At 36.9% G+C, this 12,568-nt stretch overlaps 2 protein-coding genes and 1 long non-coding RNA gene across 4 annotated transcripts; all 3 read left to right on the plus strand.

Moving 5' to 3' along the window:
• The first annotated feature begins 354 nt into the window (after nucleotides 1-354).
• LOC132103324 (uncharacterized) lies at nucleotides 355-2,055 on the plus strand. The gene is made up of 4 exons (XR_009423361.1): nucleotides 355-417; nucleotides 1,473-1,583; nucleotides 1,663-1,796; nucleotides 1,918-2,055. It is a non-coding gene; the product is annotated as an uncharacterized LOC132103324 (long non-coding RNA).
• Nucleotides 2,056-2,369: 314 nt separating this feature from the next.
• On the plus strand, nucleotides 2,370-5,758 carry LOC132103313 (cornifelin homolog B-like). Of its 2 annotated transcripts, XM_059508316.1 has the most exons (6): nucleotides 2,371-2,587; nucleotides 3,795-3,828; nucleotides 4,717-4,779; nucleotides 4,918-5,033; nucleotides 5,133-5,287; nucleotides 5,613-5,758. In XM_059508316.1, exons 4-6 carry the CDS (start codon nucleotides 4,931-4,933, stop codon nucleotides 5,733-5,735), a joined length of 381 nt encoding a protein of 126 aa, XP_059364299.1. In that variant the 5' UTR covers nucleotides 2,371-2,587; nucleotides 3,795-3,828; nucleotides 4,717-4,779; nucleotides 4,918-4,930; the 3' UTR covers nucleotides 5,736-5,758. The 2 variants fall into 2 exon arrangements, with proteins under 2 accessions (XP_059364307.1, XP_059364299.1); XM_059508324.1 differs by lacking the exon at nucleotides 3,795-3,828 and having other exon boundaries at nucleotides 2,370-2,588.
• Nucleotides 5,759-7,703: 1,945 nt separating this feature from the next.
• Nucleotides 7,704-9,118, plus strand: LOC132103304 (cornifelin homolog B-like). Its single transcript, XM_059508303.1, has 4 exons — nucleotides 7,704-7,772; nucleotides 7,923-8,052; nucleotides 8,265-8,419; nucleotides 8,619-9,118. Exons 2-4 carry the CDS (start codon nucleotides 7,950-7,952, stop codon nucleotides 8,739-8,741), a joined length of 381 nt encoding a protein of 126 aa, XP_059364286.1. The 5' UTR covers nucleotides 7,704-7,772; nucleotides 7,923-7,949; the 3' UTR covers nucleotides 8,742-9,118.
• The last annotated feature ends 3,450 nt before the right edge of the window (nucleotides 9,119-12,568 follow it).

Consider the following 12,568-nt stretch of genomic DNA (forward strand, 5'->3'; position numbering starts at 1 on the left):
AGTGTGTTTTTATTTTCCCTATTTCAATGACAATAATTAAAATCATTCTCGATATACAGTATTTGCTAAAGAAATGCAGCTGGTTCCTAGTAAATTTAAAATGGCAGGTAATTTGATATGTTTCAGGACTGGTTCTCATAATCACAGACATTAGATAGGTCTCAAATTCAATATGTGTTCATACAATCTGTATCGAAAAATCTGTGCAGTACTCTTCATTGTATGCCATATGACAAAGATGTTGCTTGGTTTATTAATCTGGCTTACGATGTTTTTTGTTCTGTGGAATTCTTCATCACATACACAACCAACCGGACTGTTGACTTTCAGAAAGTATTTAAAGTGAGATGTGTGCGCATATCTTCCATCCTTTTCTCTGAACACAAGTCTGACTGTCCTCTCTACCTTCTCGCTCAGGTAAATTTTCGGGATCAGTGAATTTGTCTTTGATATGCATGTTGCTGAATGTATACTGAAACAGATTAAAGAGTATCTATTTAATTGTCTTTGTGACACATTTTCAATAAAGAATAGCCATACAATATCAATACCACAGTGTCTGGGAATGGAACCAGCATTCGTGATACTAAGAGGAGCACTGTAAAAAGTTTTTTTTTTTGAACTTGTTAATAAAGATAGTTTCAGTTCAGTAAATTTTACAAACAAATACTATTTTGTCTTTTTACTTCAAAATATCACGTTTAATTCAATAAGCTACTTGAGGTTTCGTTTTCATTTATTGTACTTAAATACATAAGTACATTCAAATGGAACTGCCTAAGAAAAAGTTAAAGTTGAAAAAAAAGTATATTTTACTTGGAATCGAGTGGCCATATTATCTTACAAGGATAGCAGCCTGTCTACATGTTTAATTGCATGTTAACAAGAGAACTACATGCTTGAATAGCATAGTGGTTTTCCAATGTTATTTTGTTAAAGTAAATTGTATAAACTCATATATTTTATTTAATTCAATGCTTAAGTTGTACTTAAAATATATGAGTGCAAAATTTGCAAAAGAAAATTTCTTTTTTTACACTTTTCTACCGTGATAAGCATTACATAATGTAAAATTTACAAACAAAGAGTCAACAAAATTAACTGGGAATTTCCAAGTAACCTTAACATAAAAATGTCTTAATTAAACCTACTAATAATTATGTTTAGGCTACTTGGCAAATGTGTAAATTTACTAGCTTTTTCTGAGTGAATAAACTTTCCAAGCTTTTTTCAAGTAAATCCTACTCCAATTTTTTTACAGTGAATATCTAAACAAGCTAGAGTTGGAAAAATAACACGTTCATTTCTGCATTTTATAACTGCATTATAATAAATATATTTTGAAGTTAGTGCATTCAGAGTAATTACGCCATGATGACAAAATATAATGTTAACTGATTATTCACCATTAATCTGAGAAATATTAATTTGTTGGTTTTATTTATTTATTTATTTTCTCACACCTCTAAAAGGCACTATCATCTTAAAAGCAATACACACGATGTCAATTCAGCGGGCCAATTTTTCCAACCAGTGGAGTACTGAAATCTTTGACTGCCTGAAAGTGAAGGATAAAACAGATTGTGAGTCTCTTTCGAGTGTCAGCATGTAATTGTCTTTGCCATGTGTTGCCAAACAACACTAACAGAATTTCATCTATAGGTTTCCTTTCAATCTTCTGCTTTCCTTATGTTGCGTGTAAGACGGCTAAGAGGTATGGAGAGTGTTTTTGCCTTCCTCTGATTGATGAATTTGGTTTGATGAGGGTATCCATGCGTCATCATTACGGCATTAAGGTTTGGGCACGTTTATCTTTCTAAATGAATTTCTCCTATGAATGTTTTGTAAAATGTCTTAGAAAACACCTTAAAATTCCTCCCTTATATATTTTGTCAATTAATCTTTCTCTGTTTCTAGGGTAGTCTCTTGACTGACTGCTTGCTTTCCTACTTCTGTTGTCCCTGTGTATGGTGTCAGATGTCTCGGGAAATGAACGCCCATGAAACCGTAACACGTCAACCTTAATAAAGTCAACTGCCACTCGACAACATCCTCATTTTCATTTTACATGCCCATGTAATATATTATTATATAAATATTACTACCTAATAATACCCCAGATATTACTTTATATTGTGTCCCAGTTGGTAGAAATAATTCCCAACATTTCTCAGCAATGACATGATCTGCATACATTACCTTTATATGAGATTATCCTGTTGCCTTGTGCTGACTGTATGTTTAGGCCTAAAGGTTTGTACAGTTTAGTAAATGAATACATAAATCTTCGCACTGAAAATTACTAATATGGAATAAAAGCTAATGGAGAAAAAAAAAGACATACATACATATGAAGAAAAAAAAATTGTAGGCTAATTATGATTAATAGTCAGACAAATTACATAAAAATAAACAAAAGATAACAAAAAATCAATTGTATTATTTAATTCCACCAGTGGGTGGCATAAATTTACCAGTAATCAGTAAATAGAAGAAAACGAAACCTGGGTCCTGTTGTTCAGTAAGTTTAGTCTGAATCTGAATGATCTGGATTTTGAAACCCTGTATGTTTTACCATCTAGGATCAGGTAACACATCAACTTTTGGGCTGATTTTTCAAAGCAAAATTGGATTGGATCACCCTGATCCAGATACACACTTTTTCAGATTTCTCTACGGAGCCCCTAAAAGGACACTAATGGGAAGGAAAAAAAATTAGATGGAAAAAAAGCGCTGTTTTGCATTGCATTTACACAAAACTGCTTATGACTGGCATCTCTGATGATTGTGCCATTATAGTTTACAATCCGAGATTTAAAAAGAATATATTAAATATAATATTTTTTGATATGGACAGCTGTTTGGGGATATATTACGTTACAAATGTTGTATTGTTTGGACCAGTTTTAAAGTTTTATTAAGCTACATTTTCGTTCCTGAAATCCACCCTTCTGCTTGGATCAGAATAATGTGTTTTGTGTTTTTTTTGGACCAAAAGTAGGCCTATCACAATCATACATGAGTCTGTGAATGAGTAAGTCACAGTAATGATTGTGTTTTAGTAACTAAATAAAAGTATCTGCCTCTACTACAGTAGGCTTCTTTAAGTAAGCCAATACTCCACATGTGTTGCAGCACTTGTCAATGCGCAGAATGTATGTGCCCAGAAAAAGTATCCATAAATGCACAGGTAGATGGAATCTGACTTTCGAGCTTAAACCATGGCATTCGTTTTTAGGCAATAAACAGGGCAGCTCAGACACGTGCAAGAGTTTCTTCATCTTTCAGCAGTCTATGCGGTTGAAGCATGCATTGTTGGACATGATGAATGCAGTCTTAATGCGAAAGAAGATGTGTAGCCTACATCAGAAGTGAGAGATGGGTCAAACATGATAAAAATACACAAATGCTTGTTTGTGGATTACATCTTACTAACCACTAGAGGGAGCCTAAACCTCCATGCATCATGGGTGCACGAGGTTGGCATTGAGTTGTGTAATTTGTTTCACACCATTATGACTTTGAGCCAGTTATGTTAAAAGTGTGAATGTTTACATGCATATGTTATGGCGATTCATTTATATCACAGAAATAAAGCATAATATACAAACAGATAAGGACAGCGTTTATGACAAATAATAGTTTAAATGTTCTGTTATTCCTAATAAAATTAACTAATTGTGAAAATTAACTAAGTGTGAATTCCAGCTAATGCGATGAAAATAAGTCACATCACCCAATGGCTTCATTATCATGAAGAAAAGCTCACACCTGTTTGTCTCACACTTCTAGGGGGGTCTAACCCTGAGTCACGTCTTTGCTTGCATGGTGAGTAGCTAACTGTTTTATAAACTGGCATGAACATTTATGTAATAACAAATATTTACATAATTTTTTCATGGCAAAGCTGAATTTTCAGCAGCATTACGCCAGTCTTCAGTGTCAATGTGATCCTTCAAAAATCATTCTAAATTTGGTGCTAAAGAAACATATCTTAATATTATCTCTGTTGAAAACAATATTGTGCTGATTAATAATTTTGGGTATAAATTTTCCCCCTGGAACTCTTGGATGAATTCTAAAAGAATAGCATTTATTTGAAATAGAAATAAATGTTTTTGGAAATAGTTATACATATTTTTTGTATCACTTTTAATGAATTAAATGCATCCTTGCTGAGTAAAAGTATTGATTTCTAAAAAAAAAAAAACCTTCTGAGCTCAAACTTTTAAATGGTTGTGCATGTTTTATTTTAAGGCATATATTACTGTATCCCATAATGCATACCGCATACACTAAGATATTTTGTGTGTGGACTGATAATTTGACAAATGGTAAAAATGTTTGACATATTGCAATAGTGCCATGTCAAACTCAGATTTGATGTCCAGAACTTTTGTGTACCACTGTTGCTGCTATTGTGTTGAAATGCATGATACAATTCGATTTTGAATGATTTGGTTAGAGTTTCCTGGTGAGTGGTGCATTTTTCTTGTTTTCATTCACACAGTTCTCAGTATCAGTACACAGTCTCATTAAGATGAGTCACAGTGTCTCACGTCAGCAAAACTTGTAATCACCTAAAATCTATCGATAAAAAGGAAAGCATGTACCCAACCAACCTGCTCTGACTCTGTGGAGACATGTGGTGTGATAATAATCTTTTGTCTATACATGTGTGTTTGGACACCGATGGTTCTATAAAGTCTCACACAGATTGTGACCAAAGGCTCAGTCCTAATCTCCATCGTCATCCCCAACTGTCTCTCCTCTTGCACGGTAAGAACTGCATTGTAACTTAATGTGACACTACTGTCTTTTAAGAAAGCTTGCTTGATTTAGTTATGCACGTCACTACAGACTTGACCCTTTAAATGCATGTTTCAGTTTTAACCAATAATTTGTGCTGTCTTTCAGAGCACAAGTCATCATGGCAACTAAAATTGTTATTCAGCAGCCTAAGCCACTTGTTCTGGCTCCTGGTTCAGACCAATGGTCCACTGGCATATGTGAATGTGATAACCTCAATGACTGTGAGTGTTTGCTTTATACAGTATTAGTGAATCTGTTATATCTGTACGTTTCCTGTCTTTTTCAGTGCGGTGACTGATTTTCCTCCTCTTGTTTGGCAGGTTGCTTTGCTTTCTGGTGCTGCCCTTGTTTCGCCTGCATCACAGCCAGAGATCACGGAGAGTGTCTCTGCCTGCCTCTGCTGGACAGTTTCGGCCTCATCCCACCTATCACTATGGCAATGAGAGTGTCTGTCCGCCGCACCTATGGAATTGAGGTAATGGATTCACTGCAGAGGATGCATTTTTTTCTTGTTTTGCAGTCAAAATATTTAAACAAATAAATTCATCCATGAATGTTAACAAGAAAAGACTTCTTTTTTATATACAATATATCTTAGATTACTTTTAAGTATATTGCTATAAATAAATAAATATAAATAATAGTTTTTAATTAGGGGTTGAATAATATAGTATTATGCCCAATTGGCAAGTTACACTTCAAACAAGAGAAGTTTTGAAGTAGTTATTGTAGATGTAGATCTTACATCAGATGTCAGTTTTATGTTCAGTGACTGACTGAGTTCTTTCTCTCTTTAACAGGACTCTATTTGCAATGATTGTGTGTTATCCTTCTGCTGCGGGCCGTGCTCCTACTGTCAGTTAAGACGTGAGCTCATATCTCGCAACCACCCCGTCACCCTCTTCCGCAACAGACCAAAATAAAGAACTTCATCATCAGTCAATAATTTTAACCTCAGCTCTGAAAATAAATTTGCCTTATTAGCGTGTTGGAGAGGTGCAATGCTTTGTTTGGTATTCAGTTCTGATCCAAGGAATGATGTGGATTTCAGCTGTAGTCTGCTGAGGAATGAAGACTGAAAACTCTTCTCTAAAAATACATTGAGTTTTTTAGGGTTATGAACTATAGTGATGTTTTATGTATTGATGTAGATCTGGAGCACTGTTTGTATCAACTTTGAGACTATCAATTTGAATCATGAGGTCCTTGTTCATTTTGTTTCAAAGCTGTCGTTTTTAGCTATGTTTTGTTTAATGTTATGAATATTGTTTTCTGTATATTATGTCATTGTGCATGTTGAAATAAAAATTGAGACAAAAACTGCTCTCATTTTGTATGCTGTTTCATTGTTTCTATTAACAATGTGTGTGTTTGTGTGTTTGTATGTTAGTGTGTGTGAGTGAATGTGTGTGTGTGTTTCCCCTTCGTTATATATTTTTGTGTTTAATTGTCTAAAATAAAATGAATTAATATCACATCTAACAGTATGGCCTATATTTAATTAACAGTATATTTAATTATCTATCAAAAAAGTCAGTGAGTGATTGAAAATGTTTGATTGGGGCAAGCCACCTGAGTCCTGAATCTTCTCAAGATTTCATCCTCACATTTTAACAGAGAGTTTTTCCATGTTACTGGCACATTGTTTGCAGGACATCTTTCCATTGCCTGTCATATGAATAATTCAAATGTTATGATTTTAAACATTTGTCAAAAGCAGTAAAAGAAAGAGCACAATATCTTCAAATAAACAGTAAAATTTGAAGATTCAAGCTCAGGGAGTAGGTTTTTTTTTCTTCTTTCTAAAACTGTGACAGTAATATGTATTTTGACAACACTTAACAATAAGGTCCCATTAATTAATGCATTAGCTAATATTAACCAAAAATAAGCAATACATTTGCTAGAGTATTTATTAATCTTTGTTGACATTGGTTAATAAAAATACAGCTGTTCCTATTAGCTCAGGTCCATTAAAAAATATTAACAGATACAACTTTTGGTTTTAATAATGTATTAGTAAATGTATAAATTACCAAAAACTAAGATTAATAATGCTTTAGAAGTATTTTTCTTTGTTAGTTCATGTTAAGTGAGGTAGTTAACTAATGGCAGCAAAGGGAACCTCATTGTAAAATGTTACAATTATGTTTTGACTTATTTTAGTTTTGAATGACTTTATATTGTTCATGTATGTTCAAATGTCATATGACACACGGTATTGTAATATGACAGAGTTCTGACTTTTATTTCATTTTAACAAAGCTAAACCTGAATATTATTTTATGTTATTAGTCATTTGCAGGTTAGCAGATAATTTTTATCCAAATGTTATAATATTTACTGTATCATTGAAGTACAGTATGTACCCGCAGACTGAGTAATGTTAACACCAAGACATAATGTACTGGCAGTTAATGATATCTCTTTATATAATCAGTACTTCAAGAACAATAAAAAGGTTTTATAAAATGTTCCTCGTGATTGTTATGTGCTGTTTATTAAATAATACTTCTGTTGTCGTTGCAATGATTTTTGGAATACTCTGAGTTTCACTACAACAAATAAAGTCCTGTACAAAGACTGTGAGATTAATTTCACCTTGTTGTACATTTCAGGTACTTTCTTAATTACAAAAGATGACACTGTTGAGATCACAAACCCTAACAGTCACTTTACTTGCACAGGAAAACTACCTGAAGTCCTTTGTATTTGGTTTTTGTTGTCAATTTTTCCAAATCTATTGATCTGGCATGTTTGTCATTCTTCTCATTATTACCGTGTTCCAGCCTGATGAGAACACAGCTAGGAAGCTGTTCTTTGATAAGCATCCTTTACTACGTGCATGAATGTGAATCTACGTCTAGACATTCCTGACTTTCTCCCTCCCCTTCTTAATAAAAGACAGCATCCTCCTCTTAAGGTATCATTCGCTTGCTGAACTTGCCTCTCCTTCTCAGGTAAGACGAAATACTGTATTTTATTGTATTGCATTTACTTATTTTACATAGTGTCTTACTTTTGAAGTGTCTGACTTTTGAAGTTATTGTTCACCAATTGTTAAAATTGTGCTTTAGAGTCTTCATTATAGATTTATTTTTGGGTTTCAGAGTGCTGGAATCTGAAAGATATTCATCATGGCAAGCAAGATGGTGATTCAACAGCCTAAGCCATTGGTAGTGGCTGCCGCATCAGACCAGTGGAGCACCAGCATCTGTGAATGTGACAACGTCAATGAATGTGAGTTGATGTGTGTCTGTATATTTTTGTGTTTGGAAATAAGATTGGTGAGTTTTAAGAATTAAACAAATTCAAAAATGACCAATTTAAAGCCCCCATTCTGTGAGAGCCTTTTCTCATATTTATGTTTGTAACAGTTGCTTTCCAATTAATCTCATGATTTGATTATTGTGGAATAATAATTAATCAGTGGTTTTGTGGTACTTCTGCAGGTTGTTTCTCTGTGTGGTGTTTCCCTTGCTTTGCCTGCATTACAGCCAGAGACCACGGAGAATGTCTTTGTCTCCCTCTCTTGGATAGCTGCGGGTGTATTCCCCCAATCACTCTCTCCATGAGGGTTTCCACACGCAGACGCTATGGCATCACGGTAAGGCCAAAACAACAACAACAAGAACCAAAGCCAAAACTGCTGATATCTTATTAGAGGCTATAAATCAAACTCAGTCACATTATAACAATAGCCTATACTTCAATGCAACAGAAGAAAATTTAATACAGAATATAAGAGGTTATGAGAGTCAAGGATCTTATTTTCATTATGGTTAACATTTCCTCCTTTCATTCAGGACTCTATCTGCAATGACTGTGTGTACTCTTACTTCTGTGGACCGTGCTCATGGTGCCAGATCAGACGAGAGATGAAGACAAGACTCCATCCTGTCACTCTGTTCAACAACAGGCCGACCTAAAGATCGTCATTATCTTCCTCACCTTCATCATTTTCACAGTACTTTCTCTAAAGCGCTCTTTGTCCTTATCGGATCACGGTCATGTCAGTCCTAAAAACAAAGACTTGCTTGTTCTGTGGTTGTAATCACAGTTTTTGATCTTCCTCTCACAAACACTGATCTGAGCAAATGACATTGTAGTGGAGTGTGTTTTACATATTGTTGGTGGACAGCTTTAATCCAAGAAGTGAGGAATTCTGAACAGAGGATTCACAGATTTGTAAAAAAAAAAAAAAAAAAAAAGTAAAATTGTAAAATGCAGATTTGGGAATATGTTTAGTGTCACTATTTTAGTTTATTCTTAATTATATTCATTATAGATTTTTTAAAATCTGTTTTAATTTTTAAAGACAGCAATCTGTTTTAATTTTTAAAGACATAGCGCATTATTTCCATTGTATCTCACACTATGTGTCTCACACGCTGTATCTTTATAAAATATCTGCTTGATATGATTTTCACTGGAGTTGGAATGTTGTTAATATTGAGCCATTGAAATGTTACACTGGAGGTTTGATATTACTAAAATATGCTTTAGTGTTTTTTTTTTTTTTTTTTTGCATACCTGTAAATGTTTGAATGTAGAAATTATAAAAATATGTTGGGGCATTCAATAAAGCTGAATGCAAAAACATAAGTAATTGCATTTTGTGTTTTACATATAGATTTATTCATTTGGCAGATGCTTTTATCCAAAGTGACTTACAGTTGAGGAATACAACAAGCAATTTATCATAAGATGGCAATAAACACAAGAAGTGCCCGTTATACAAGGTCTGATGAGTTTCAGTTGTTTCTTGAAGATTGTAAGGGGGTTTGGCTGTTCGAATGACGTTAGGTAAGTCATTCCACCAACAGGGTAAGGTGGAAAAAAAAAACGTCCTTGAGAGTGATTTTTTGCCTCCCTGCGATGGGCATGAGCTGTTGCATTTAAAAACTGCAGGCTTGAAGCAGAGCTTGTACGTCATCCATTCAGAATCTTTTTCTTCAGCCAACCTTCTACGAGAAGCAAGAAGCCTATCAACAAGACTACTCACCATGATTTACATGCTGCGGCAGACATGCCTTCTCTTCCCATGCTATGTTCCGGTGAGCTTTGGAACAAAGGATGACTCGCAATTGCCTCTCCTGTGCAGAGCCAGTCAAACTCTCTGATGTTGTGTGTCTTCTGCCTGGTCCGTGCCCACGCAGATCCGATCCCCCAACAAATGCCCCTACTGTGGAGATATGAACCTCAGGACACTCAAGCTCCATGTGGCCATCATCCAAAGCAATGAACTCGCCCAACTAGACCTTCCGCGGTCTTCCTCTGCAGCCTCTTCTGAGCAGCAGCAGAAAGCTTCTGATGCGGATCTGTCATGTTTGTTTCTCCACGGTGGGCCAAGCAGCATCAGCACTGCACGTGATGGCGATAGTCCAGGTGTATCAGGCCAAGTCTCTGGATGAGGACGGGCCAGATCCTGAAGTTTTCAAAGAGCTCCAACGCGCCATGGATCTGGCCCTAAGAGCAACGAAGATGACAGCTCGAATGATCGACTGAGGCATTAGGAATCTTGTGTTGCTAGATCATCATCTGTGGCTTACTCTTAACACTGACTCTGAGTTAAAGGAATCTGAAAAAATTGCCCTTCTTGACACTCCCATAAATCCCTCAGGTCTCTTCGGAGCAGTGGTAGAGACGTCCATGTTCATAGAGACGCTTTGTTGAAGCAAGGAAACAGCCACTTCCTGGCAAAGCGTGCCTGTGCAAACCTTCCTGCTTGGGTATAACACTGTCTGGTCTCGAAGGGCAAGAGACCCAGCCCTGACAGAGACGGCAGGCCACCGGCACCGGAATCAAAGCCGCGTTCCTGATGCTGTCTCTCAGAGGAAGACATGTGCACCCAGCGCCAAAGACAAGCCACTGAAAAAGTCTGCTCGCTCCATGTGTGTTCACCATGCAGGTGGAGAGAACAATTGTCATGTTTGTTTTTGACTGTTCCACTATGCAGTGCAATAAATTCGAAGTATTAAGTATTAAACTTTCCCTCACAGTGTGCAGCCCACTGTCACAGTTCACAGAAGCGTAGCAGTCACTGCCAGGGGTACCAGTGGGTTATGAAATCAATAAAGAACAGCTACAAACTTCAGTTTGTCCGAACGATGCCTGGTTTCAACAGTGTGTTAATGTCCACAGTACAGGAGCGGAATGCCTCAGTTCTGCAAGAGGAAATACACAACATCTTCGCAAATTGTGCTGTAGAGACAGTGCCCCAAGCAGACCGCGAGAGCGGCTTCTACAGTTGCTATTTTCTGGTACCAAAGAAAGACAGCGGATTCTGCCCAATCTTGGACCTGATACCGCTGAATTGCGCACTTTCGAAGAGCTTGTTCAGAATAATTACGCTGAGACAAATCTTCTCACGGGTCGCAGGGTGAAGACCTATTCAACTACCCAATACCAATAATTCTTGCCTTCCTTCAAGAGAAAAAAGAAAAGGGCAGTTCCAGCTCAAACTGCTGGCTTCTGTTAAGTGAGCTGGGGAAATGCAGGTACTGTCAATTGTCGACTTGTAAATACAGGTGATTGCAGACTTAACTTAAAACCTATGAAGGGTTATGTGCCTAAAGTGTTTTGACTACATTTAAAACACAGGTATAACACTATCTGCTTTCCATCCCAAAACACTGGCCAAAACACTGGCCAGGCCAGAGCCACTTAAATACAGTTTTGCTGTGCCATGTATGTGCGGTGTGCATTTATACCAAGCTATCTAGACAGTTTAGGCTCTCGAAGCAGCTGGTTGTATGCTTTGGAGGGCACACAAAAGGCCTACCTTTGTCCAAGCAAAGTCTGTCGCACTGGATCGGCGATGCAATTGTTTTGGCTTATGGCTCTAAGGGCGTGAAATGTCCTAAAGGGGATAGGGCCCACTTAACCCATGGACTCGCATCCTCATGGGCATGGGCAAATGTCATATTTATTCAGTACATTTGCATAGCGGCTGGCTGGTCGTCACCCAGCACTTTCGCAAGGTTTTATTACCTAGATGTGTCATCGCTTGCCTCACATGTGCTGTCAATGTGAGCAGCGCACCCCCTACTCAGCCTTAGTTATGATCCAAGCCACCTGAGTGGTTTCAACTTGGTCTTATAAACCCCTGTATTGATGTACCACTAATTCAATTCTGTCCCTGTCAGCTTATCACATTGTTATGATATTGTTCATCATGTCTTTTAGGACATGATCACCATCATACTCTCCTTATTTAAGCACTGGTATGGCCGTTGTATAACAACACATAATTTCATTGAAATTAAACAAACTTCAACTAATTCTGTGTGTGATGGAGCTGGAGACTCCGCCATTTCACATTCTTCGTTTCATTTGCATTAACTCTGCCCCTGGTGTCCCCCCCACTTGACTTTACCATGGTTTCGACCAAGTCCTGTAGACCTGAGCTGTGTTTAACGAGAGCGGCAATGATATTGGCGCTCTTGTTAAACACAGCTCAGGTCTAACGTTCCGCACATGAAACTTGACATACTTAGTTGAGCCAGGCTCCATCGCTGTGACACGGATGGATTTTATACATTCCCATTGCAATGTAGAGTGACCGAATAGAGGGTAACACTTACATTGCTCTTATCGCTGTGTCACTTTTTACACTTTTTACAGCTCAGGATCTTAGAATGCCAAGTGCTTCAGTCATGATTCTGAATGGATGAAGTACAAGCACTGCTTTATATAGAGTGGGAGCCTCTCATATTTTGCATGCTTGAATGCCCTTGGCGTAATTCAATAAGGC

Source organism: Carassius carassius, chromosome 2 (assembly GCF_963082965.1).
Source record: "Carassius carassius chromosome 2, fCarCar2.1, whole genome shotgun sequence".
NCBI classification, from domain to species: Eukaryota; Metazoa; Chordata; class Actinopteri; order Cypriniformes; family Cyprinidae; genus Carassius; species Carassius carassius.